General features: G+C 38.9%; 2 protein-coding genes across 3 annotated transcripts in view; one reads left to right on the top strand and one right to left on the bottom strand.

The window, feature by feature from the left end:
• dnah5 (dynein, axonemal, heavy chain 5) overlaps positions 1-21,285 on the top strand; it is an 86,050-nt gene extending 64,765 nt beyond the window's left edge. The window contains exons 72-87 of the mRNA XM_016668436.1: positions 1,113-1,295; positions 3,723-3,827; positions 4,153-4,291; positions 4,910-5,024; positions 5,548-5,738; positions 6,567-6,688; positions 7,869-8,018; positions 8,487-8,732; positions 9,103-9,322; positions 10,098-10,303; positions 11,208-11,411; positions 12,823-13,038; positions 14,005-14,217; positions 14,988-15,140; positions 17,506-17,737; positions 19,498-21,285. Of these exons, the coding sequence (XP_016523922.1) occupies positions 1,113-1,295; positions 3,723-3,827; positions 4,153-4,291; positions 4,910-5,024; positions 5,548-5,738; positions 6,567-6,688; positions 7,869-8,018; positions 8,487-8,732; positions 9,103-9,322; positions 10,098-10,303; positions 11,208-11,411; positions 12,823-13,038; positions 14,005-14,217; positions 14,988-15,140; positions 17,506-17,737; positions 19,498-19,649 (2,847 nt within the window). The 3' untranslated portion in view covers positions 19,650-21,285. The remainder of the gene's footprint in view (positions 1-1,112; positions 1,296-3,722; positions 3,828-4,152; positions 4,292-4,909; positions 5,025-5,547; positions 5,739-6,566; positions 6,689-7,868; positions 8,019-8,486; positions 8,733-9,102; positions 9,323-10,097; positions 10,304-11,207; positions 11,412-12,822; positions 13,039-14,004; positions 14,218-14,987; positions 15,141-17,505; positions 17,738-19,497) is intronic.
• Positions 20,630-27,454, bottom strand: part of adcy2a (adenylate cyclase 2a) — a 37,580-nt gene continuing 30,755 nt past the window's right edge. Inside the window, exons 20-25 of one of the 2 annotated variants that reach the window (XM_007572085.2) lie at positions 26,582-26,740; positions 26,194-26,340; positions 25,984-26,094; positions 25,773-25,887; positions 23,542-23,666; positions 20,630-22,102 (exon numbers count right to left, since the gene is read on the bottom strand). In XM_007572085.2, the coding sequence (XP_007572147.2) occupies positions 21,950-22,102; positions 23,542-23,666; positions 25,773-25,887; positions 25,984-26,094; positions 26,194-26,340; positions 26,582-26,740 (810 nt within the window). In that variant the 3' untranslated portion in view covers positions 20,630-21,949. Of the gene's footprint in view, positions 22,103-23,541; positions 23,667-25,423; positions 25,501-25,772; positions 25,888-25,983; positions 26,095-26,193; positions 26,341-26,581; positions 26,741-27,454 lie in introns of those variants that run through there. The other variant, XM_016668375.1, reaches the window with a different exon arrangement.

The raw sequence follows: 27,454 nt of genomic DNA, 5'->3' as shown, positions 1-27,454 counted from the left end.
TGTTTTTTTTATGCTGAACCTGTCACACATATCTTAGTTGTTAATAAATCTGAAAATGATGTCTTAATTTTTTGGGAATTTACTGTTAGGTCTTTGTGCTTTGTACTGAAACATCTTCCTCTTTCCAGTTGCTATGCAATGTTCAAACCACATATTTTCTAATTTAAAATTGGAGGTTATTTGAATTTTTTTTAAATTATTATTATTATATATTTTTTTTTATTTTATTTGCAAGCATAAAAGCCTTGATTAATCTGTAAAATGTGTCATTACTTTGAGGGGAATTATAGTGACCACAGTTTGACTGCAAGTAAAATCTTCTTATTTACATAACTGTATATCTATTTTATCATACGTCATACTCAAGGTCATGTTATAAATGTCACTGCAGTCAGCTTGCAAACATTTTTCCTTGGTACTCGCCATCAGATACAGTACAAAACATGCTCTGACAACAGGGATGCTCCTCGAACACAACAATCAACCAGAAGTCTCTTTCAGACTATTTCTATTAATATCCTGCTTTGAGGAGGAAGTGAAGGTGTCTACGCTTGACAGCTTCAGGAACAGACATACAGATGGATAATTAGATGATCTACTGCCATGAGTAATTAAGTGTCAATCAGAGGCAATGCAGTCTTGCATCCGTGCACGTACACATATTTATGTGCACAAATACACACAGGGATTATTTCAGAGTATCTCTGTCTTCCTAGGGCTTATTGAGGCTCTCAAATGTATGTGCAATACATTTAACACCATTCTCCAAATAAAAGATTTTCAGGAAGTTATTTGGCCTCTTTCTTGACTTTTTTTTTCAAAGAGCTAAGTGTTATTTTTATTAATTAGGGTTTAATGAGAGGATTGTGTTACTCAGGCAAAAAAAAATACTGCATACAAACATTACACAAGTATTTTTTGTGTAAATATCCACAAGCTTTACTCATCTAGAATAATGCAGAAGCAAAGTCGGACTGGATGAAAAGTAAACAAATTTAGGCCTGAATTTTAAGTGGGCCATTCCAGCACAGCATTCATTGTTACATGTGTGGTAACAGTGATAGGTTTTAATGTTTATGATGCCTTTGTGCTAAAAGGTAATATGTTCACAGGTGAAAGTTGGGGACAAAGAAGTGGATGTGATGAAAGGATTCAGACTTTATATGACCACCAAGCTGCCTAACCCAGCTTACACTCCTGAAATCAGCGCTCGCACCTCCATCATTGACTTCACTGTTACCATGAAGGGGCTCGAGGACCAGCTGCTGGGTCGTGTCATTCTCACTGAAAAACAGGTATGCCTTCAGTCAAAAAGACGGTAATTTTACTTTCCTGTATGTATAATTTAATGACGTATTTAAGCAATATTATATATATAAAATAATGTCACTGCTTCAGATTTGAAGCGGTTTTGTATCGATACTTGCAGGCTTTTAACGCCTCTGTTATTGTGTGACATTATAACTCATGAGTGTATCATCACCCTTTACAAAACAGAGTAAAGAAACTCCCAGTCACTGATACAACGGCGCCCATATGTATCAGGATAAAATCTACTAACAAAGACGCACACATCTAAAGTGTCAGGAACTTGAGCCATTCACACTGAGCAATATAATAGCTCACTGTAAATACACCCTGGCAAAGGGCTCATTGATTGTTCGTCTGAAAAGACTGGCACTGCTGCAGAGAAGCAATTTTCTCACCGGTAAGCCTAATGGGCGATCATGAATTGAAAGATTCATGGAAGATGTGAAGAATAGCATGCTATCTCCAATATGCGCCAAATATGGATATAACGATAATAAAAGCGCTGAGGCTACTATTCCAGATTGAAAAACCGGCTTTTTTTTCTTCCGAGCTTATGGGGGTGCAGAGGGCTAGAATTATTGTTTTCATTATTTGAATTTTTCATTGATAATAAGGCTACTTTGTAAATGTACCCACAAGCATTAAGAGCCTAGGGAAACAAAAACTAGCCCTAACATAAAACCAAGTTTAAATAAGAAACTCATCATTATTTGTTTCTCTATATTTTAAAGTTGTAAGAATTTGTTGAGATCTAGCCACTCCATTCCAATCTGCTGAAGATAATGCCAAATATTTTTTTAGCACAGTAACTTGGTGAACAAACTGTCAAACCTCGTTCTGCCTCTTTTCAAATTGGACAACAGTCGATAAATTAAGCCTGACAAAAGACTAGGTGCAACTCCAGAAGATAATCATACTTGAACTCAGATCTCTGGATTGAAAGGCCAGAGGTCGAACCAATGCGCCATAGAAACCTGCTGGCACATGACAAATCACACATGTTAAATTGTCTTGAGGACCTACAATACCCTGTGATAAATATAACTTGGGGAAAAAATATATATATTTTTGGCTGGTTTCAAACTACAGACCTTTTGCAAATTAAGAAGATGACACTAGAGAAAATGATTTTCTACTGTTGGTTCATGGGAGAGGGTCCAAAATTTGTCAAAGGCTAATTTCAGTGATGGGCTGTAGACAATGCCAAATATCAGTATTACAGAGAATGCCATAAGGCATGTGATTCTCTCACAGAGTACAGTAACTTGGAACTGTCAAAACTCTATTTTGACAGTTCCAAATTAGAATCTATAAATAAAGACTGAGGAAATCCTCCTGTATGGAAAATGTTGCTTTGTGCAAATTTTTTGGTGCAAATCCAGAAGATTCTACTGAAAAGATAGCTTAGGCTGATCTGAAAGAAACAATTACATCCCTTTTTCCTGTTAGCATTTGAGTAACAGTCTAACTATTACTTTACATGTAACAGTGTAACTATTCACAGCGGCAATGGCACAAGCTGCATGTACAGTTGCAAGTGAGAGACTGCTGCGTTTCTTCTTATGACCATCGCCATAGCAATGCATTAGAAACCAGATGATCATACTGACAGACTGGAAGACGACCACCTTCAATCCAGACAGCAAAACTGTGAACCCATACTCTGATACTGTGGTGCACATCTAAATTAAAACCTAAAGGTGTAATGGAAGAACTGTGGAATAACCCTCATCTATTGGTTAGTTGGTCACCATAGAGACTGAACAGATGTCTTTCTGACCATATTCATTTTCACTGTTTAAAATTGAAGAATCTAACACAGTTTAATAAAAACTTCAGGGTGAATATAAGTGACTGTTTATTTAAACCAGATGACTGCAGATGCTTTGGTTGAATTTTATTTGTATTATCTGTTTTGTTATACTTATAACTCATTACTGCACACATGATCAAGTCATTATTTTTGGACTGCTCATTTCTGAACATTGGCATTCATCTTCAGCCATCAAAATTAGTCGTCTTTTAATCTATTCCCTCAGAAGCAGCGGTAAAGGTTTCAAACAAACATCAGTGGTGAGAACTTGTGACTGATATTACCTTGTTAAACGATGCATTTTAAATAGAATGTGAAAGTTTGAAAACTAATGATCTCTCTACCATGAAGTTGGCTTAGATAACAGCATGAATTCAAAATGAGATTTACTTTGATCTTGTCCACATTAAGGGTAAATTGTCAACTTAGAATACCCTGCAGCCTAAAATACGTTTAATTTGGTCAGATTAATCTTCTTCATGAAGCTCTTTGATTTTAGTGGCCCTATGCTGTTTTTTTTATTTTTTTTTTATTTACAGTCACAGGTTTATACTTTATATCTACATGTCCCTGTGTGTTGTGTTTTTTCTGACTCCAGGAAATGGAGAAGGAGAGGACTGACCTTTTGGAAGATGTGACCTATAACAAGAGAAAAATGAAGGAACTTGAGGACAACCTCTTGTACAGACTAACTAGCACACAGGTAAAAATATGTTTCAAACTTTAATTCGTGGATAGTTGGAGGACCGCTTTTCAAAACTTTACATGTAAATGTTGAAAAAATAAGAGTGACTTCTGTAGCAGAGTGGAAACACTTAGTTTGTTTATTATTATTTGATCAGATTCAGATTTTGATTTATGATAACATTATAGGGTTAAAAGATTTTCATTTTGAAAACATCTGAAACAGCTATCCATATCTTTTGTTCCAAAAAAATGGTGTTCACAATAGTCAATTCCTTGAAACATGCATACCTTCAAGCTTTGTTTTCTTGCGTGTTTTTTTTTTTTTTTTTTTTTTTTTTTAGGGTTCACTGGTGGATGATGAGAGCCTGATTCTCGTTCTCAACAACACGAAGCAAACAGCCGAGGAAGTCACTCAGAAGCTGCAGATTGCTGCTGAGACTGAAGTTCAGATAAATGCTGCTAGGGAGGAATACCGACCCGGTAGGCTCCGAGACACAATTTCTATTTCTTTCTTTCTTTCCTTCTTTCTTTCTTTCTTTCTTTTGACAGGCTGCAGTGTGTTTCTAGAGTCACAGGCAAGAATGTATAACATATATCTATATCTTTAGCTTTTTATTTCGACTCAGACTCTTAACAAATCATGTGCAAAAGTATTTTGTATTCACTTGCATTTTCTACTTTACAAACACAAATTTGAAGCTGACTTATTGTTATTTCTGAGATAGAAAGAAAAACACCAAGTAGAACCTAATGTTTTTACAGAAAAAGATTTGATAAGTTTATTTTACATTTGTTTTCACTCCAATGTAGTGTACATGCCCTCAATAGAATACAGTGCAACCAACAGAAATCACATAATTACTAACAGAAGTCCATGTTGTTGTGTGTAATATAATCTCAGTATAAATACAGCTGTTCTTGAAGAGTTTTCTTTGAAAACATCAGTGAACAAACAGCATAAAGAAAATCAAGTAAAGCGCATGTTTCAATTATTTATTGAGCATTTATTGGTCAGACAGTAGATAATTACAGATGTTGTATGTCGTTTCCTTTCTTTCTGATATTTTGTTCTCTTGTCTGCTTTCTGTGTGATTTTAGTGGCCACTAGGGGCAGCATCCTGTATTTCCTTATTACTGAGATGAGTATGGTAAATATCATGTACCAGACATCTTTGAGGCAGTTCCTTGGACTTTTTGACCTTTCTCTTGCTAGGTGAGAAATATTGACACTTATGACATACACTGTTGCTGTATAATATAGCAACAGTACAAAGGAGCATATATTTTTTAGTAACACTGTCAATAAAACCTTTTAGGCCAGATTGTTTAGAATATTAAGTCATCTATTTTAGCCACTTCACAATTGTTTATGTCGTGGAGTTCTCATCACAAATAACAATCACATTTGTCATATTCAAATTGTTTATACTTGGTACTAAATTTGCAATTTGTTTCATTTCAATACAATAAAAAAGCCCATAATATTCCCAAAGAGAAATAAGGTTAACCCATTGGCCAGAGATTTGAGAGCTTGAATATTTTACTCAGATATATGAAGGCTCACGGGTTGCATTGTGCATTAAGTTTGTACAGACTACAAGTCCGATTTAATTTTGAGAAAAAATTTGTACCTTTTAGCAGTTAAACAATTAAGCCCTGCACTGTAGCTTGGGGCTTAAATTAAGCCCCAAGCTTAATTTAATGTATTTTTATGTTGTAATTTTCTACCGGAACAGGTCCTCGAAAAGTCCTATCACCATCAAACGGATCGCGAGCATCATAGAGTTCATGACCTTTGAGGTGCACCACTACGCAGCACAGGGCCTGTACGAAGAGCATAAGTTCCTTTTTACTTTGCTGTTGACTTTGAAGATCGACATGCAAAGCAACAAAATCAAACATGAGGAGTTCCACACACTCATTAAAGGTACGATAACTTTTCATCCAGCATCACTGTCATTCTATCTAGAGGTTCTCCTTAACTTTACCTCTGACCTGTGAGTTTCCTGATATTCATGAAGATCACTAATGTGTTTGTTCACTAAAGTTTTCAAACAAACCTCAGAAGTCTTTACTAACCAGATGTATTTTTATGTTGTTTAGTAATGAGTTCAGTTAATATGGAATTTAGTTGCAGTGGATTTTATTAAGGAAAGGGGGCCTCCTGGTTTTATTTTTATTTTTAAAATGTATTTAAAGTTTTGAAACACTAAACACTTTCTTCCACTAAACAATTCTGCAGTACTTTGTGTTTATCTATTTCATAAGATATGTGAAAAGGTGTTCAAATAGTTATGTAGCCTAATTGTTTTAAATTAAAATGTTAAAAACAACAAAAAAAATACGTAGAAAAGGAGCATAATGTCATTTTCTCACGTTTTAGAGAAGTTTTCTAGTATTAAGATATAAGTACTTGCAGCAGCTAACCGAATCTCTTACACGCAGCACTTTTCACTGCAGGAGTAAAAGTCCGTAGCGTTACCAGCAGATTCAGAACAGACTCTCTGCTACATGCATGCAGCTACACCATCTGTCAACTGTAACATGCTGACCAAAGTACTCTTGACATTTTTTGTAATTATGTGTGCATTAATTGAAACGTAAAAAAAAAACAAAAAAAAACAAAACAAGGTATATTATATGCATTTTTGCTTTGTAAAATGTTGGTTAGACAAAACCCAACGTTATCCTGAAAGCACACATGTGTCCGCGTTGATGCGGACACGTAAGTTTGTGCGTTTTTTGCATCGTACAGGCGGCGCCTCTCTGGACCTAAAAGCCTGCCCTCAGAAACCAGCCAAGTGGATCCTGGACATGACTTGGCTCAACCTCGTGGAGCTCAGCAAACTCTGGCAGTTCTCCGACATACTGGATCAGGTTCACATATTACACATCTCAATCAGTTTAGGCATGCGTCTTTAGCTGAGAAAGATTTACCCAAGTACTTTTATCTACCAAGTCTCCCTCAGCAAGGAAGTTTCATCTGTTCAACACACACACACACACACACACACACACACACTCTGATGCGTTTGTGGTCTCTGGGTGCTTATTAAATATTTTTCACAGCTGCTCTTTGCTCTACTGAGCATGTCAATATCAGTCTCATCATGGCTCACTTCATCCTTTCTTTTACACATGGGCTCTCAGAGACTCATGATTGACTGTCACTCACACCCAAATGCACAAACCCTTGAGTGTAACTGACAGCCTGGTGGCTCCCATGGTGGGAAAAATCAACGTTGTGTGAAATGAGCTTAGTTTGGTTACATTTTCAATCAATTACTTTTGGCTGGGCAGATGTACACGTACACGCTGGCGTGATGTGTGTTTGGCTGACTGTGTATTTGCAAGTAATTCACATGAGCATTTTATTCTGCATGCCTGTTAATAGGGAGAGGTGCTGTTGAACTTTTTTAGTTTATTCAAATCAGTTTTTCAAGGAGGACATGGAAAACCCCCCCCAGAAGTTTAGAGTTTCAGCTGTGGGAAGGGCACACTGTCCTCATGCGTACGTAAGCTTCTCAGTCTTGTAAATAAATAATGAAGAAAGCTAATATTACTTGAAAATATGCTCATCGCATGAACAAACAGCAGATAAAGCATATTTTTGTTGTTTCAAAAATACAAAAAAGTGTTTTCTATTTCCAACGTTCTCATATGTAAATGAACAGTTAAAGAAAAAGATTATGATGATTATGTGCAGCATTATTTTTGCACGTTACCTTACCAAAGTAACAACATATTCACATCTAACAAAAACAGAGTAAACTTAAAGCTCCCTTCCTCTCAGGTTCATTAATTAATTTATCTCTGAGACTTCTGATTGCTGACATGAGCTTGCTTCAGGCAGCCTGCTCCAGGGCAGCTGTGGCTATGGCGCAGTAGCTTACCACCACCAGCTTGTGACTGTGTGACTGAATGTAGCGTAAAGCGCTTTGGTGTCCCCTGGATTTGATGAATCTCTGTGCAAGTACAGGCCATTCAGGATTCAGTGTCTTATACTCGGTGTACGATGTACCTCAGCGCAATAGCCCGATGTCTACATTTCTTCCAGATAAGTCGTAACGAGAAGCAGTGGAAGTCGTGGTTTGATAAGGAAGCCCCAGAGGAGGAGGTGGTTCCCAACTCCTATGATCAGTCTCTCGACTGCTTTAGGCGGCTGCTCCTGATACGGTGCTGGTGTCCCGACAGGACCATCGCACAGGTAAGGAAAACACATTTTTGTATTCTTAGAAAAATTATATAGAGTTAAGTCGAAAACTGGGAGTAAAATCAGCCTATTAATAATTACAGTATGAAATAAATAAGATGCCAGAGAAAGTGATGAAGAGACTGGAAGTTACTATTCGGTATGAGTCCCACCCATATCCACCACCATTCATACACCAGGTTATTGAGTAAAATAGTTTTTCAGAAAAAAATAGTCTATTCAGTAGTTTGTTTTTTTTTTGTGTGTGTTTTTTTAAATAAACCGTTGACTAAAAAAGAAAGAAGTTCTGCAAAAAATTAAACCAAAAACCCTCCACATATTTTCCCTAATATTAACCCTGGATAGAAAATATATTTCCTTTTACTTTTTGTAGGAGTTCAACAACCTTTTGCATTTTTTGCATTTCTAACCAGTAAATAAACATCAACTTTTCACCATTTGATTCCTCCTCCTCTTTCTTAGGCTCGTAAATACATAACTAATGCAATGGGGGAGAAGTACACCGAAGGGGTGATTCTTGACCTGGAGAAGATGTGGGAGGAATCAGATCCACGCACACCGCTTATCTGCTTCCTTTCAATGGGATCAGACCCTACTGACTCCATCACCGCACTGGGGAAGAAGCTCAAGATTGAGACCAGATACGTGTCTATGGGACAAGGACAAGAGGTCCATGCTCGGAAGCTCCTGCAGCAGACCATGGCTAATGTGAGTCGAGGCTCTGAGGTGGCTCCTTTTCTACTGTAGCAGCAGCAGCTGGAACTGTAGTTAATTTTCCAATCAGCCTGGAAATGTTCTGAATTTCAATTAAGCAATTTACAAGTCCAGATAGATGTGGAAAAGACGACAGCGAGGAGAAATATCAGTATTTTAGATCTTATTACCTGTTCCATTCTGTTAAAGTTGCATCCATCTATTCCCCTGTGCATCCACTCCCTTCAAAACTGTAAACTCACTATGAACACTACAGTTATAGTTTAAAAATGGGCAAAAATGGATTGAACGCTGACTTCTTGAAATTTTATCCCCGACCCGTCACGGTGTTTGATGGCCACCGGTTGTTGCGATTGTTTCACAGGGCGGGTGGGCCTTGCTCCAGAACTGTCATCTGGGTCTAGACTTCATGGATGAACTAATGGACACGGTGACGGAAACAGACTTTGTCAACGACAGCTTTCGCCTTTGGATGACCACAGAGGCTCACAAGCACTTCCCCATCACTCTCCTTCAGATGTCTGTCAAGTTCACCAACGAACCACCGCAGGGCCTGAAGGCGGGGCTTAAGAGGACCTATGGAGGTGGGCTTCAGTGTAGTTTAACTTGCAGTAAAAAAGTCATTTAAATTGATTTGGGGAAATTAGAGGACAAACTGTATGGAATCAAGCTACACAAAGCCTTGTACTTGCAAACACAGGCAATCAAAAATATATGTATTTTCAAATAGAAAAACTGCCAATAGGGGTATGAGGTGATTGAAACTCAAAAGTGTCTTATTATTCTTTATAAAGATCTGAGTAGTGGGTGGATGCATGCATATAGAGAGATCCAGACTCTTACTGTGTCCTAGGGGAAGGACAACAGATGAAGAGATGGAAATTCACAACAAACATGTGCTTGTTGCTTAATTCAGAGACTTTACACCCCGGTGCCACAAGCATTGGGGGGAAGCTTTATGAGACCTTGCGCGAACTGAACTTTGTGTTTTTATTCAAAACCTAGAAGGGTAAAACGAATACTTAATATGCACAAGAGAGCTGCCTGTTCCTAGTTCATATTGAAAAGGATGAAGGGCAACTAAGGATCTATGTGTGCTTGTCTTTAGCTCCTACATCCTGCAAGAGACCAAGTCTGTTTCATTTGTAAATTCACAAAAGTGCATTTGACACATATTTTGATCCCAAAATAATAGCTGTATGAAATGAGAATTTGCATTTAAAGTTGCTTCACTGTTATTTGTTTCTCTGAATATCAACCTTTTTTTTTGTTCAGTTGAAAAATATGTGTATCTATATTTGACTCCCAGCATATTTTGGAACTGGGTGTTGACGAATTGATCCCTGTGTCCCTTAACAGGAATAAACCAGGACCTTTTGGATGTCAGCAACATGGTGCAGTGGAAGCCAATGCTGTACGCTGTGGCGTTTCTCCACAGTACCGTTCAAGAGCGGAGGAAGTTTGGCCCTCTAGGATGGAACATCCCCTACGAGTTTAACCAAGCTGACTTTAACGCCACTGTCCAGTTTGTTCAAAACCACCTGGATGACGTGGACATCAAAAAGGTCAGTGGAGGTTATGTAAGGTGAACATGAGGATTTGCACACATGACCAGCAGATATAGAAAGTAAACCGCAAAGCCTCTAATCAAAAGATGCATTTTTGTGATTAGTGTTTCTTAGCTGAGAAGTGCGTTATTTCACTCGTACTTAGGAAGTGGAAGCTTCTAATTGCATGAATAGTCAAAGGAAATGCTTCATTTGAATTGCAAAAAGGCACATTACACTACACTTTATCTTAACCTTCACATATTTCATTCTGCAGCAGATATCAAAGGTCGTCTTCCGTGTTTAATGCTGTTTTAGTGACTCAAAACAATATTATGATAAATTACTTCAAACACGTTTCCACTTTGTACCGTGATCTATGCTGCATGCTTAAAAAAATCTAAATCTGTAAGGAAACAACGTGTAAACAACTCAAACAAAGCTCCAGCTTAAAGGTGTGGAAATGTATCCACTTGAACTGAAACTTTGTTGAAAAACCCTTCGATTCAATTTTAGCATTTTTTTTTTTCCTCAAGCCCACACCTCCCATCAGGTATAGTAAATCTAAATTAACCTGAAATACAGGTCAGCTTTTCTAGCGGGATTTTCTTGAAGTTAGCTATTTATTTATCTGAAACCATAATTTGCAGAAAGATTACTCCCGAGCTTCACACTGAAAGAACTCCCCAACATCCATGCAAGTAAAAATGGGAGTTTAACCCAAATCGACAAAGGTTAAAGCTTCACAGTGATTTACCCAGAAACTAGAACTACATCTACTTCTGACTGTCTTGGAAAAACCTTCATAAGGCCGATCTTGGCAAATGATACCAAGATGCGGGACACTGATAGAGTCGCCAAAACTGACTTTATTAAATTTGTTTCTCAGTTTTACTTTGAAATGTATGTTACATCTTCTCAGGGCGTATCATGGAGCACAGTACAGTACATGATCGGCGAGATCCAATACGGCGGCCGAGTGACTGACGACTTCGACAAGCGCCTCCTAAACACCTTTGCCAGGGTTTGGTTCAGTGAGGAAATGTTCGGACCCACCTTTAACTTCTACAAGGGATACAACATCCCAAAATGCTCCAATGTTGACCAGTATCTCAGTTACATCCAGGTAATGTTGAAAAAAAAAATGCAGAAGATGGTGGTGTGAGACTAAAAACATTTCTAATAAATGTCATTTTCCGTCTGCGATAGCAGCCACATTGTGGACGATTGTGTTCTTCTCCCTTTTCTGATATAACCACTCAAGTGGATTATGTCACATTAAATAACTGTGTAATTTTATGCACATTTGACACAATGCGTGTCTTTGTGTGTCACAGAGCAGCTTTAAAGCTTATTTTATTCAACCTAGCTTCATTGTCATAGATGCTGAAGAATGAAAGGCTCTGAAATGCTCTACTGTGTTCTCTCTCATACACTCATAAACACAACCGTGGAGAAACCATATAGATACGACATCTAAAAACCCAAACTTAATTCCAACTTTTCTGGCATAAGAGCATTACCACTAAATTCAAGAGGCAAACAGAAGGGGATTACCATTTGCATTGTAATTTCTACATTTTACCCTGATTTAAATGCCTGGAATTGTATGTAAATCAGTTGTTGCACCGTTAGACAAAGCTTGCAGGTCAGCCCCTGGTTTTCCCCGAGATTTATTTTAGGTGTCTGAATGAAAGCTGAATCAGCGAGGACACCTCTTTAAATCATTAAGTTATTTGTCGTATGAGGCCAGCTGGAAAATTGGTATTGATTGCTCCTGTCAGACAGAACAGAGTCAGTACATCCCTTCAGGTTGGTGAAGAAAAGCATCGTACTGTCACGTATTATAATAAGGAAAGCAGTGGAGCAGGAAAACAAAAAGGCGGTTAAGATGCAACAAAGTTTGTAGGATCTTGGTTAATCTGAGACTAATTTCCGGGTAGAAGAACGACAGGAGTCGCAGAGTGCCAGCCTGTAGAATGCATGTTTTTTTTTGTTTGTTTTTTTGTTGTATAACCACAGAGCCGCAGATTGGTTAGGCGCCAACTGAACACATTTGACTGTTTATAGGAAGCTGGGGGGAGAGATCCTGTCACTTCAACAGCATTTCTCCCAAGATGGTCAGAGACACTCACCATTTTGCAGGAGGGATAGCGTGACTGACCCATGTGTTTTACTGTCTGAATCCTCACCGGAGGGGGACAGAAAACAGCTTGTGACACTATGTGTAGCTGAGATCATGCTCAGTGTCTGCAGCTTGTTGTGTGTGTGAACCTCGGGATAAAAAGATGGGGAGGAGAAATCCCCCTACACCCCCCCCTAAAAAAAAAAAAAAACACAAAAAGAAAACAAAACAAAATAGTGAAATTGTTCTGCGTCGACAGGTGCAGTATGTATCGGCAGAGACACTGACTCTGGGTTCCTCACTCGATAGGATACTCGAATGCTGTCTATTAAATCTTAAAGGAAAAAAAAAACAAACAAAAAAAAATTAAGGGAATTTAGTTACTTAATCAAATCCCATTCCTGTATTTCAGGGTCTTCCAGCCTACGACACGCCTCAGGTGTTTGGGCTCCACCCGAACGCAGACATAACCTTTCAGAGCAAACAGGCGAAGGATGTGCTGGACGCCATCCTCAGCATTCAGCCAAAAGACAGCTCATCGGGAGGAGGGGAGACCAGAGAGGCGGCCGTGTCCAGACTGGCTGACGACATGCTGGAGAAACTGCCTCCCGACTATGTACCTTTTGAAGTATGTTTGTGTGCTCTGCGAAACGGCCCCAGGCAAATGATTGAGGTTAGGCATGGTTGTTCACAGTTCCTCTCACCACGCAAGCCGGGCTGAGTGTCTCTCGTGGTGCCAGGCAGGGGCAGGGGAGGGATAGTGTGAATGCGGCTGGATCCCAGCTTTATTTTGAGGTTCCTCTCCTTTTCTGTCATGAAAAGGTGAGGAGAGATTATGACTCCGAAGCGAGGTGCAAAGCTTCGCTGTCGCTTACCAACACGTCGTGTCTCTCGCACTCTCAGGATCTTGCTTACACGGGGAAGAGGTACACAAGAAGGACAAAATAAAATACTGAGCCAGTCTGGTGTTGACAAGCTGAAGAAATATGTTTTTTTTTGTTTTTTTTTAATTGAAGGAGATAAACGTGTAAAGTTCAGAGAGATGCAGAAGTGTTAAGAGAAATGTCTATCTGTGAGAGCAGATTTTAATGGAAATCACAAATTGCCAAAAATTATTTTGTTTTCCTGCTTCCCAGATAAACGTTATATCTTCCCAAGAACCTTGGATCTTATATCCATTAGATGCAGTCACTTGCAAAAGCTTTCATACGCCTTGAAAACTCCTAATGGTATCTCATTACAACCAAAAGTTCAATACATTTTATTGGATTTTATGCAAGACTGAACTTTGAAGTGGAAGGAAAATTGTATGGGTTTTAACATTAACAAGTAAAAGTCGGAAAAGTATAGTGTGTATTTATATCCAGCCCTTCTGAATCAGTTGTTTAGGAGATCCACCTTTCTCTGCATTTACAGTCGCAAGTTATTTTCATGGCATATCTACCAACCTTACGCATCTGAACTCCAATTAATAATCTGTAGCGCATCTGTAAAGATCGAATCTTAAAGGCTTGTCATGGATTTTAAGCTAAGATTACGTGTGAACTTTTTTGTCATTCTTCTTGTTTTGTCTTTGACTCTCAATTTAAATCAGGTGAGAGAGCATCTTCAGAAAATGGGTCCCTTTCAGCCCATGAACATCTTCCTCCGCCAGGAGATCGATCGAATGCAACGGGTCATAGCTCTGGTCCAGCACACTCTGGTGGACCTCAAGCTGGCCATCGACGGCACCATCATCATGAGCGAGAACCTGCGGGACGCCCTGGACTGCATGTATGACGCTCGCATTCCTGCACGCTGGATGAAGGTCTGCTACCCTCCTCCCCCCACAAGGATTTTATGTTTCTTTTCTGTATGTGTTTTCACTGTCACAACCAAACTGAATGTGAAAGAAAATGGATTAAAATATCGCAGAATGATGAGGTAACAAGTGAAATGCTCAATATGAAAAGCCGCCATAAGGTGGAGTAACAGATGCAACGTCGTCATCCATATGTGGCAGTAACTTCCTGTTATAACTCAAGTCATTTTTTCATTCGAAGTTGGTTTTACAATGACTTAGTTTAAAGAACAACAAACATCTATTGGGATTTATTCATGTTTTGTTTTAGAAAAACTTGTAGGTTCTCTCACTCTAAAAACATTGTGACCATATTTTCTGAAAACATTGGGTACTGTATAAAAAGAGCAGCAAGTCAGGTTTATTTGCATAGCACATTCAGCAACAAACCAGTTCATCTCATCAGTCCTACTCTTTCTGCTTCCAACTCATGATTAAACCACTTCCTTGTTTGTGTTTTCTTTAACTTACTTACACATTAACTTCTATAATGAATGTAAATAAAGAAAAAGAAGAACTAAACACTCAGAGAATCGACACAGGTTTGACCTGTATGTATTTAATTTACAAATGATTAAGTTGAATTCAACTTATGCTCATTCTATTAGTCAATGATGCTTTGAAAATAGAGTATTTTAAGCTTCAGTTCCTGCTCACCTAATCCACCCGGTTTAGGTTTTCAATACATCACCGGAATATGTTGATTATGTTGTTGCCCGTGTTTGTTTTCCTTGCAGGCTTCATGGGCCTCCAGCACCCTGGGGTTCTGGTTCACGGAGCTGCTTGAGCGGAACCGCCAGTTTCAGGCTTGGATCTTTGAGGGCCGGCCCAAATGCTTCTGGATGACGGGCTTCTTCAACCCGCAGGGCTTCCTGACAGCGATGAGACAGGTACACATGGCACCAGGCAGAACCACCTATTTACCCTCTGCCGGGGAGGAGACCAGATGGCGCACAGAGGGAGAGGCGGGCACACGTTCGCAGTGACACACACGAGTAAACATATGCGCAGCTACACACACACAAACACTGATAAGCAAGTATGAACTCCAATTTGTCTTAATGTGTGGCAAATGAATGCAGCAGAGAAATAATTTCAATGGTTAACTCTACTTGAACCGCATTAAAACTCCTGCCTCCTGTTGTTATGGGATTAGTGTCTTTTTTTTTTTTTTTTTTCCCCAATATGGCTCATCAGTTTTACAATTCTTCATGCAAGATTCAGATTAGAAATTGTATTTCAGCACAGCATGAAAAAACAACAAAAAAGACTAAATACAGACCAATGAAAAATACAGAATGAGACCATTACTCCTGGCAGCAAAAATGTTTTATCTTTCAAAAATAAAATGATTTTAGTCTAATCTGCAGTTGATTTTAGTATGTTTCTGAAAGAACAGACATATTAGACATTGGTTTTTGACTAAGCTTCTTTTCCTGTTCTCAGTTTGTTGTAACAGTTTCAAGTCTCAGACATTTGTCAGACATAAAATAACTTTTTCTTGCGAAAAATGTAGGAATACAAATTGAGATTTACTAAAATCTTATTTTGGATTTCTGCTACATTACATTTAGTAATTTACAATTACTAAATTTAATCGTAGATACATTAAAAAAAAAGTGAGACTGCAAACTCTTCTTTGCATTTATAAATCCTGCTATTTATCGCCATGATTTTTAGAGAAGGTGGCTGAGTTTACCAACGGCTGCTCTGGAAGAAAACAGCATTCCTGATCAATTTATTTCAGGTTCCCATGGAGCTCTTTTAACAAAAACAGCTCTTCTCTGTGTGACAAATGACATGCTGACGGAAACTGATGCAACTCGTAAGTTCACTCATCTCCAGCAGTTCCCTGAGGTCCTGTGACCAAAGCCTGCTGGGTGTGCCACGTACAGGGCTGAAAACTAAAGGTGACAGGGCTCTTGCATCAAAAGACCTTGAACTCCCTTACAGCAAACTTGAGATATATGGACTGTGAACTTATGTTTTTTTGTTTTGTTTTGTTTTTGTTTTTTTAAATGCAGCTCTAAAATATGAAAAGATCTAATCATTCATTTTCTCTTGCTTACTATAAATACATGCTAATGTGTGCTATAATCAGAGCTAATGATGACCTAACAGTGTCAGTTGCCTTGCTGAATATCGTGCTCAATAATTAAACCTGAGCACCAAAGGCAGAGCAAGGGCCAATTGAACATTTGATTCTTTTTGACAGATGAGAGACAGAGTTCATTTGGATTATGTATTAAGACCATTATGGACTTCCTCTTGTCTTCAGTCAGAGGCCTTGTGTACTTTGCTGTAATACAGACTGCTGCAGGAGCTCCTTCCTGCCTATAGTCCATGCTATCAACTACAACTCTTTGAAGAACCTTGAATTAATGAGTTACATTTAATTTCTCTTTAGGGTCAAAAAGTACTTTTGAAATGAGATTGACTTTAGAGGATGCAACGTGCTACGTACATCATTATCCAGCTCAAAACCTGATTTATGTTGGATACATGGAGTTTATCGATTCCCTTAAAAGAACAACTACACATTTCACTGCATAGGATAGTCTGAATGCTAATATATCTGGGAGTTCTGGCCAGAATAAGCAACAATTAGCAGTTATATGGAAAAGCTTCAACCTTTGTTGATTGTATGTTGAACACAGAGACATTCAGCTGACAAAATCAAATGATTTCTATTATGTCAAGTTTCACCTGCACGTTTATGAACTAAAACTCAGAACTTTCAGTTGTGCTTCGAGAGCCGACATCGATTTATTTTTGCTCTTTACGGGTTGCAGTGGGAGGAAGTTGGGGTCATTTCGTATTTGTGTCAGGTTTCTGTGTCTGACTTTTGGTTTATTTTTCCTTCTGCGCCAAAGAAAATCCCCAGCTCTTCAGAGACGGGAGTCATTGATGATGGAGCTGTCTGCATTTTTACTGGGAGCAGATTTGTAGAACTAATGTGAACTCTTGAAAACAGCCACCTTTTCTGGCTTCTAGTTGATCAATTGGAGCTCTGAAAAAACACAAACTACATGAAAAGGCTGATCAGTTTGTGTACAATACGTGGTGAAAGTCGCAAAAATATTTTTCTTGTCTTTTTTTTTTCATTTCTTCCAAGATTACAGTGATTCCAACATGCTCTATTTTTATATCCTACTTTCAAAGCTTTACTGCTGTCCTTCCATCTGATTTGAATCAGTGCTGTAGCTGGAACATTATGACCTTAACCGGCAGATTTGTTTCTTCGCGCGCTCCCAGGAGATCACTCGCGCCAACAAAGGCTGGGCCCTGGACCGCATGGCGCTGTGCAACGAGGTAACCAAGTGGATGAAGGATGACATCACCCAGCCACCGGCGGAGGGAGTGTACGTTTACGGCCTCTACCTGGAGGGGGCCGGCTGGGACCGCCGTGGCTGCAAGCTTGTCGACTCCAAGCCCAAAGTCCTCTTTGAGGCGATGCCTGTGATCAGGATGTACGCCGAGAATAACGGTGAGGCTTCCAGGTCGGGTTTGGGAGGGGAAGGGGGTCCAGAATTGATGCACAAGCCTTAATCCTGCCCTACCGTAAGAGGATCTTGAATTCTCTTCATGGTGTTCATCCCACACAGTCACTGGATACATGCAGCATTTAAATGTCAAGCAGACTTAATGTTGTTTATGATGTCGGGGAACACATTTCCAGCAAGTTTGTGCCACAGTATTTGCTCAAGATAAAGCCAGAGTGCAGCAACATCTTACAGTGACTGAAAGATGATTAACGCGGCTCATTCAGTCGTCCGCTGGTAAACTTTTTGCTCCTGGGCTTTTACACTGACATCATGCTGACTGTATGCAGTGCAGGAGGGGCTGTAAACCCATCGTTACAATGACTTGAAATGTTCCCAGCAAGCTTACAAACTGAGGAGAAAATTAAGTCATTAATTTGGGAACATTTACCCATTTTCCAAATAGCACAAAATCAGTCTCAACATGATTGTCTTATAGCACTGCCATCATTTTGTTATTTTGTGATTTAGCTGATATATATATATATATATATATATATAAGTGGTATTTGATTTGATTTAGATCTGAAATTTGACTTTAACAACCAATACAGTCGAATAGATAAGTATGCTTTCATCTAAACATTTAACCGTAGCCTTGGTTACAGTGGCTTTAGGATTGCTGTGTTGTTGGAAGGTGAATCTCCACTCTAGTTTCCAATCTTCAGCTTTTTAAGGTTCTCCTAACGATCCCCTATCATTTCAACTCCACGGCATGACTCCGTCATGCTCATGTTGCACCATGGCAATTGTATGCTGAGCGTGATACTGTATACAGTGGTTGTTTTTCTTCAGCTTTGCATGTAGGTCAGGTTCTATTTTGGGCTCTGCTGGCCAGAGAACCTTTTCCTCCAGATGTTTGCTGTGTTTCCTACATGGCTTATGGGGAAGGGCAGAGGACTTCTCATGGCTTTCTTTTAGCCCTCTTCTTTTCAGTCTTTCAAAAAAGGCCAGATTTGGGGAATGCCCATTTAACTGTTGTCCTGGTAACATATTCTCCCACCTGGGATGTGGATGTCTGAATTACCATGGGGCCCTAGGCTGTCTCTCTGATTAATGCTGGTTTTAACTACTCTGTCAGTTTTGTGGATGTCCAAGACTCCACATATGTTTCCTTGACCTGTCTTGTGTGTACTTCTGTCTTTGTGAAACAATTTTTTTGTAAATTTTCTTGCCAGTATATAAAAATACAACTTGTGTGCCAAGGAGCATCGGGATTAAAACAATACTCTACATCAACATTCATGAAGGTGTTTTACCTAAAAATGTTAAGCCGTTTTGAAGCTTTTCCATTTTGCTGAACTGGATCAGCTTCTTCAGTCTGTAGCTGCTTAAGAAAGAGTTGATGAGGGACACTCAAGCAACATCTAGCAGTTTATTATGTTATGATAAATAAGTAATGAAGCGCAAACCTGCAGCCCCCCCAAAAAAAACTGTAAACAAACTGCTGCTGAAAAAGGAACTAACTATGTTGTCCTAATTTGAGTAATTTTGTTGATTGGTTTTCATAAAAACAGATGTGCTGTCAAACACAGCTGGATGTCTCTGGTGCAACACACCGGTGCTCATATTTCAGAAACTTCCACTTAAAAGATCTTTAATTAAGAGAGATCATTTTACCAGCTGCTGCTCTCTTTACAGAAAACTGTTGAATTACAAGTTTGTTTGTTTGTTTGTTTTTTTTCCTTTCTGCTCTGTGGTGCAGGTGTGAAGGATTCGCGCCTCTATTCCTGTCCAATTTACAAGAAGCCGGTAAGGACAGACATGAATTACATCTCCACTGTGGACCTGAAAACTTCCCTGCATCCAGAACACTGGATCCTCAGGGGCGTGGCTCTGCTCTGTGATGTTAAATGATTTCTTTACGTAAACACACAACATATCGACTTCATAAAACCAGTCACCTATAGAAACAGGACCTTGTGTCTCAATAGGATTAACCGTAAATAATCAAGTGTAAAGTTTTTAGCCATGCAGTAGAAAAATGTTCTTCTAAAGACCCTTTTAAGTTTGATTTTCTATTTAGAGATACATCATGTTGATGGGAATTTTGTAGTAAGATAAATTTAATATTAAAGATTTTTGAAAAAAAAAAAATTACATCAGGTCCTGATAGTTGTCCCATTTTAAATGACTCAGACTTGTTTAATGCAGTAAGTATGTAGAGTTTAGATACCACTTTCAAATAAAGCCGTGCGTGCATTAAACACAAACACGTTTACCTGCATTCAATGTTTTCATAAAGTGAAAGGAGGCAGTGTAGGCTACAACTTTGGTGTCTGAGGATAAGATGTGAACATGAGCTGATAAATAGTCTGATTTTAAGATGTGTTTTGTCTTTATGAGCTCAGTAACGGTGATACAACTCATTATTTCTGTTCATGTCAGTAGCTGGGGGGAAAGGTCATCTTCAATGTGCCTACTTTTACTGTCTCTATTTCAGATTGTATTGATGTTGTGAAATGAGCTCGAGATTAAAAAAAAAAAAAAAGCTTTACAGAAAGATTTAGTTCCGACCCTGATGAGTCTAGACTCATCGGGTCAAGTGTTCACCGCATTCAAAAGGTAGACCAGGAAGTTTTTTTTATGTTGACGTCACCAGCTGGTGCAGCCTGCTTCGAGAAAACAAGACACATCCGTGCAGGATGCTGGGATTATTTACACTGTCCCGCCATTACATGTAAGAGCAGCACAATCCTGTCAAGGATCTAAGAAGGCTACATGTGTTTAAGAGCTTAGATGAACTAAATTACATAGAAACTTTATTGAAGTTTTTACAAAAAAAAAATAACAATAGCATCGTCCAAAAACAAAAAAAAAAAAAAAAACTTTTTTTGAGGAATATTTTGTATCTTTTCTTACAAAACAACTGTACACACTAAACCTATCCTGTACATAAATCAGGCTTTATCTACTCAAAACTAAAATATTTACACTGAAATAATTAGAATTTTTTCTGAAATTCTTTGAGTTTGTTTGGCTCAGGTCTATGCAACAGAGGCCAGGAGCATAAAAGTCTATTAAAACAGAAAAGCACTGTTAACATCCACAACTCCTGTTTGGTTTCAAAAGGTACATTCTGCCCATTCTTCCCCATTCTTCCCTTTCGAAAACCGGTACGCGTCGATCAGCATCCCAACCACATAACCTGAACGTTTAACGGTGACAGCAAAATATCACATTTTTTTGGCAGATTTATATGGTCAGTCTTAGAAAAATTCTGCATGCTTTTTAGTCCTCAGTTTGTATCGTGATCTACATTCTGGATGGGGAAACATGTACAACTGTCTCACAAACTGTTATGCGTCTGGCCTCAAACTCCCCCGCTTCCAGCAGGAGTTGACAAATAACACTTCTGATAATACAGACAAGATGATTAGTGTGTAGGACTATTTCAGAATATTCTGGAGTGTCTGTAGGATACATCCAAGACTTTGTGGTTTTAACAGGTTTCAGAAGTATCCATTGTAAACCGTGTTGCCTTCTTCTGTTTAAAGACAAGCCTCATCCTTGAAGTGGACTTCTGCTGCTTCTTCTTTTTAATGCTTGATTTGTAGCATTTCAAAATACTTCTAAGAGGAGCAAAAATTTACATTCATAACACCAGCGACAAGCCGGTGTTTGTGGTGCCGTCAGTCCTTTAAAAATTCCGCTGATGCATTTTCCGTGAAAGTGCTTTGGAGTTTTCCAAACATGTTATTCTGCAACCCCCCGAGTGTCCCGTTCCCTGAAAAAAGTGAGACTTGCTGTGGTGCGGCTGGCATCAATGCAGGGGGTTTCTGTGGGTGTCCAGTGATTGCGACAAGCGCCACAGAGCTACGCAATTACTGGTTCGGAACGTCTGAAACTTTTCTTTTTTCATCAAGCCTGAATGCTTTTCAGCTGTGACATTCAAATTGCATCATAATCGTAGCGTTTCCCACCTAATTGCTGTCCAACAAACGCCCTCTGTTACGGAAAGGACTAAATGAATACTAGATCTGTGGCATAGTTATTTTGCAAAGTGATAGTAAAATCTGTTTTTCCTTCTTTGTTGGTCAGATTTCTTCCTGAGTCGCACTTGTTTTTATTACCGAAGCTCTTCGAAGATAGTTCCTCGGTCCCCGATCAAAGACCTTTGGTTGTACCTGCATCGGTGCAGATGCTCTGATTCAGTCTTACGGCATGATGTTCCCCTGGGACAGTGAGCGTGTCATCTCTGTGTGCACAAAGAAGGTTTTGAGCTCTCCTTTGCCTTTGACATTGATGATCCCTCTGCAAGAGCACGTGTAGCCCAGATTGTGAAGGATGCGACTTGTCTCCTCCGTCACCTAGAGGGAGAAACGCATGAGTCAAGGCTGCTTTGCTCATTTTACATGACTGGATCGCATTCCTCCGGAAGCGTCAGGGTCTGCCTCTTTTTGAGTTTTGTGAAAAATACATTTGCATGGCACTTCTTCTGTTGTGGTTTCAAAGACCAGATTGGGATCATTTATTGTACAAATATGTATATGCATATATCTGCATATTATGCTTAAGTCAATTGCAAACATTATTGGTTTCATATTTACATTTCTTGTTAGAGGGAAGAGATCACTGTGTATTTCACAACTTATTCATAAAACTTATGAATAAGTTCATAAGTTTTATGAATAAAACTTATGAACTTATTCATAGAGCAAGTTCACAATAAAACTTGCTCTCTTATTGCACAAAAATGTGCAATAAGAGAGCAATGAAATGTCCGTGTTAAAAAAAAGCAAAAAAACAGCAGGTTATGGCACAGTAAAGACCACGAAGTACTCATAAACAAAAATAAGAAATGTTTTCTGCAGGTTCTGAAATGAGGTAACATTGTTAAAATGAAAGGGGGGAAGATCACCTGGAAAGTTCACAGCATTTCTTTTTAATATCCCTTATCTGTAAATATCAGCAGCCATTTACCAGAAGAAAATCAGGAGGACTGCAGTTGTGCTGCGCTGCACTGCACAACAGATGGCTATACTGAATGTGTGCAAGCTGGGGAGTATAATACAGCTCTCCGAAGACTAAACGGTGGCAACAGCAACATGCCGTGTGATAGAAAAACATTACATCTTATCGGTGCTCAGACAGGAAGCCACTATAAGATTTTAAGGTGTCGGGGGATGTTGAGATGATAAGATGTCCTTTCTGCCATAAACCGCACATGTGGAGGGACAAAGTTTTATCTTCGACATGTCAGTCTCCTTTTTTTTTTTTTTAATGTACTAACTTTGTTGAATGTAAATGTAAATTTACTTTCAAAGTTATAACATTGGTTTTGATCCGATTTTGGAGTGTATTTTTTATTGCTACTGTTTGATTTATCGTATTTCTGTGCCATCTGGAAATTTGATTTACTCGTTTTTCAGGTCTAGATTAGTGTGGAAAAATAGATCTGATCCCTAAAAGTAGGCAGAACTTTGGAGAATCAGTGTAAAACTGAGGAATTTTAACATGGAATGTGAAGGAATCCTCCATGTAGGCGCATCTTATTACTATTAACTGTTTTTTTACATCCTTATTTTCTAGAGAAACAAATGTGTTCAGCTCTTTTACTTCATAGCCCTTTTTTTCTTTTTTGACATGCTGCACATATCGTTCTACCTATGTACCTAATTTGTAAGGACTATTTGTTAGCCATATGTAAAACTAAGGACCTGAATGCAAGTTTTAAATGTGATATTTTAGACCAACATGGTATGAAAGCTAAAGAAAAAAACGAAGGAAGCCAGTTCATGTCACTCACCTGTATTTTCCCCAGGACTCCAGTGCTTTCCATTCTGCTGGCTACGTTGACTGTGTTTCCCCAGATGTCATACTGAGGTTTCTGAGCTCCAATGACTCCAGCGATCACTGGACCGTGGTTAATACCTGATTGGAGAACAAGGCAAACTCAGCTCTTCAGATACATCTTAATTTATCATATTCCTCAAGAATAACTAAAATATTTATTGTAAGGTCTGAAAAATTGTTAGCTTGTATTTTTGTCACATATGCTTTATTTCTTTGTAATTTCCTGTCTAAAAAACATAAATTTCGTCCTTTTTTTACTCTGGATCTCATCATCTTGTTTAAGTGGTATTATAGGTCTACTGAGAGTAGTTTGAAAAAAAAAAAGAAAACCCTCTGCTGTGATAGGAAGCAAAGCTTTTCACAAGATTTTGTCACAACACTGGAAGCTAAGCACAGCAGAGCCCTTAATCCCCAACACTATTAGACCTTCAGCTCCAGCTTTTCATGCAAATTAAAGACTGTACCCAGATTTGTGGGAAACGGACAGCAGACGTGTGTAAAAAGGCACCCAGCCATTGGCTTTGAACACTTCCAGAGTAGCAAGACAAGTATTCTTTCCTCATGGGGGTTTTTAGGTCCAGTCTGGAAGCAGCAGGGATGTACAGTCATCCAGTCACACACTTGCACACTGCTGAGTTAATGGAGCATCTCATGCTGAGACCTGCAATGCCATGTTGGAAGTAGCAAACTAAGTCTTACTGCTCGCAGGGAGCTTGGACGTGCCTCTCTTCCCGACCAAGACCGTGACTTTTTCAGAACAGTGGTGTTTAGCGTACGGTCGCTGCAGAGACATTAGCTATTTTGGCAGCACGGGAAGGGGGTAAAATCACATTTCCGTGACATTTACCACTCGGTGCAATGGAGTGTACACAATAGCAAGTTTAAGTTTAAATGGATTCCTTTGAACACATCTTATGCTGAGCAGAAAAGATAGTACTTGTAAAACTCTCCTAACCTTTCTCTATCAATCTCTGCTAAACAGCATCATTGTTATGTGATATTTTACTTGTCATGTCTGGAAAAAAATGATTAAATTGCTCTGAGGTTACTATGACTTTTAGGAACACCAATGGGACAGAAAAAAAACTACAGGTGCAACTTAAGAAAGAGCATCACAAAGTTACTTAACCCTTACATCGACAGTGTTCTTACATCGACACTCAGGAGGACCGCAGTAGATGTCATGGTTACACATTGGGGAAGCGGGGTGGGGGTGTCCCGTCAGATTGTCAGTTCCCAAAACCACACAAAAAAAACTTGTAAAAGCACACATGGGGTCTGTGCGACCCCACTGAACCACGCACAGAGTAAAAAGCTCGTGGGGTCCAAATGCCTCATCTCTTAAGACCTGCGGGAGGGTTAAGTACCTAAGGTCAAACCGTAATATATTTCAAGCATTAATTCTGGTTTGTGAAAATATTAGCCAAGAGCAATAAAAGTCCTCAAGACATTGGGATCTTGATTTTTCTAGTGAGATAGAAAAGTTGTTTTCACCCAAAAAAGACTCGACTGCTCTCCTTCGGTCTTGGTAAGACGCTTTTATTGTTGTTTCTGGCTCACAAGAGGCCCACCATGAGGAAAGCGACAGTTGTAATACATTGGATTCATTGACCTGACCTGGTTCTTGAAACATTGATTACAGGTGTAATCTTTGTGACTTTCCTCAAAGTTCTATTTTTTTAGACATTGCTGAACAATCACAGTCCTCTCAGGGTTTTTATCCCTTGTGCACCTTTTTCCACCAGACTTTTTCCTCCCCCAATTAACTTCCCACTGTTATGGTTGCATACAGCACACTGACGAGTCAGTTTCTTCAACTCCTCCTTCTGTCTTACCCTCCTTGTGGAGAGTGTGAATGACCGTCAGCTGGACAACTGCTGGACCAGCAGTCTTCCTGTAGACCATACAGATTCTGTGTTGGGAGATAAATCCTTTAATACTGGTCTTCAGTAATATTTAAATTTTTGGAGAAACTAAGCTGTTTTTTTCTTTTTACCTGTAGTTTAAAGTCATTGAATTAAAATAAATAAAACACTTGAAATATATCCCCCCTGTGCGAGTTACACGTTTTGAATTGAGCTACAAAAATAAACCAACTTCTAATGGTATTTTAATTTGAGATTTACCTCCATTTAGACTAAATTATATTCACACAGTCTTTGTTTTATTCTCTGCGATACTCACCGACTCTGAGTTTAAAGTCATTGAATGAGTGTTTGTTGATGACATCCAGCTTTCCCACCAAGGCAAATGCAAACTCCACCATAGTTCCTAAGTGCATATACTGTCTGTCATCCTCCTGCAAGAAAACGCCACTTACACTATGCTTTTTACTGCAGAGCAGCATGTTTAATGGCAGCCAGGTAAACAACATAAATAAGAAGAAGTCGTCTACCTGGGTAGTGAACTCTGTCACAGACGATGTATTCAGTCCAGTAGCTGCCATATAAGTGCTGCCGATGGTCTTTATTTTCTCGACGCCACTGAATTTAGGCTTGGAAAGGAGCTGCACACAAAAAAACATGAAATGATAAAATATTAACAACAAATAAAGATCACACCCATGAGGCGCATGTTGTGTTAATTCTAACCGATGGTAATTTACCTCATCAAAGTCAGCAATGATTTCATTGAGAAGCCTTAGACACTCTAATCCCTCCTTGTTGACGTCGGATTCAGTGTAGAACTCTTTAAAGTCTGGGATTGAGGCAAACATGACGCACACCACGTCATAAGACTGGTGGTACAGATCCTGCAGGACAACGGATGAGTTGCACAAGTTGTCAATTTCTCTGTTTTTTTTGTTTTGTTTTGTTTTTTGTCTGTCGGGTAAAAAGTTTTTCAAGCAAATGCACAAGTTTTTTAAGAAACATTGTGTGGGGGAAAAAGAGAGATAACTTAATTTTAGGATGGATTGCATAGAAGTAGTGAACAGTTTGCATGTTTGTCATGATACAAATATATCATGGGCAAATAGGAAAACAAATGCCAACCTCATTTTTCCAGTTGCGAGCCAAAAAGTGTTCAGCGACGTGTGCAGGCAGGACGTTCTCGAGCAAAACCCGGTTGAGGTTCTCCATCGTTTCTATTTCCTCACATTCTCTCTTAAACTTGTTCTTCCAGAGAAAGTCCAACCTACAGTAATATTCATTCTGTTACAAGAGGACACAGAGGTGAAGAGACTGGAGGTACAGCTGTAAAGCTTGCTTCCAGGAAGCACAGAAAAACAGAATCTGACATAAATATGGACAGCAACACTGAAGACAAGTCAGTTTCAGTTCTGCCATTAGAAAAAAAAACAATCGCAGTGGAAGCGGTAATCAGTGGAGGTTTGTTTGAATGATCTGTTATCCCTTCAAAAAGTCTTTTTTTTTTATGATGTGTGAAGAATCCAATAAAGGACACACTCGGTGTGTGATATTCTCTGGTCGGAATAATGTATGTAGTCAAGTCTTTCGCACTCGAAACATTTAGTTTGTTAAATATGATGCAACAACAAGGGGCACATCATGGATTAATCACAGATTGAATATTTAATTGAAAAGAATAGTTTTTTCAAATTAAAACAGAGGAATGAGCCAAGTTCGAAACCTAATTAACCGATGGTCTCTGATGGATACGGTCTCTATCCAAACTATCTGGAATATCTGAGTTATTTCAATGAGCACACATTTCAGTCTATAAAGGCGCAAAGCCCGCACTAATCCATAAGGACAAAAATGCAGTATTGACTGCAAATGGTATAAATACAAATGCAAGCCAAATAAAAATAAATAAATAAATCCGTCTATCATGTCTTTTACTCTTCGCAATTATGTACTATTTTGTGGTAATCCATCACATTAACCCACATTATTCTGGTAAAA

Source organism: Poecilia formosa, unplaced genomic scaffold, assembly GCF_000485575.1.
Source record: "Poecilia formosa unplaced genomic scaffold, Poecilia_formosa-5.1.2 Scaffold0, whole genome shotgun sequence".
In the NCBI taxonomy this organism is placed as follows: domain Eukaryota; kingdom Metazoa; phylum Chordata; class Actinopteri; order Cyprinodontiformes; family Poeciliidae; genus Poecilia; species Poecilia formosa.
Note: the sequence above shows the minus strand (reverse complement) of the source record. Positions and strands in the feature narration are given on the sequence as shown.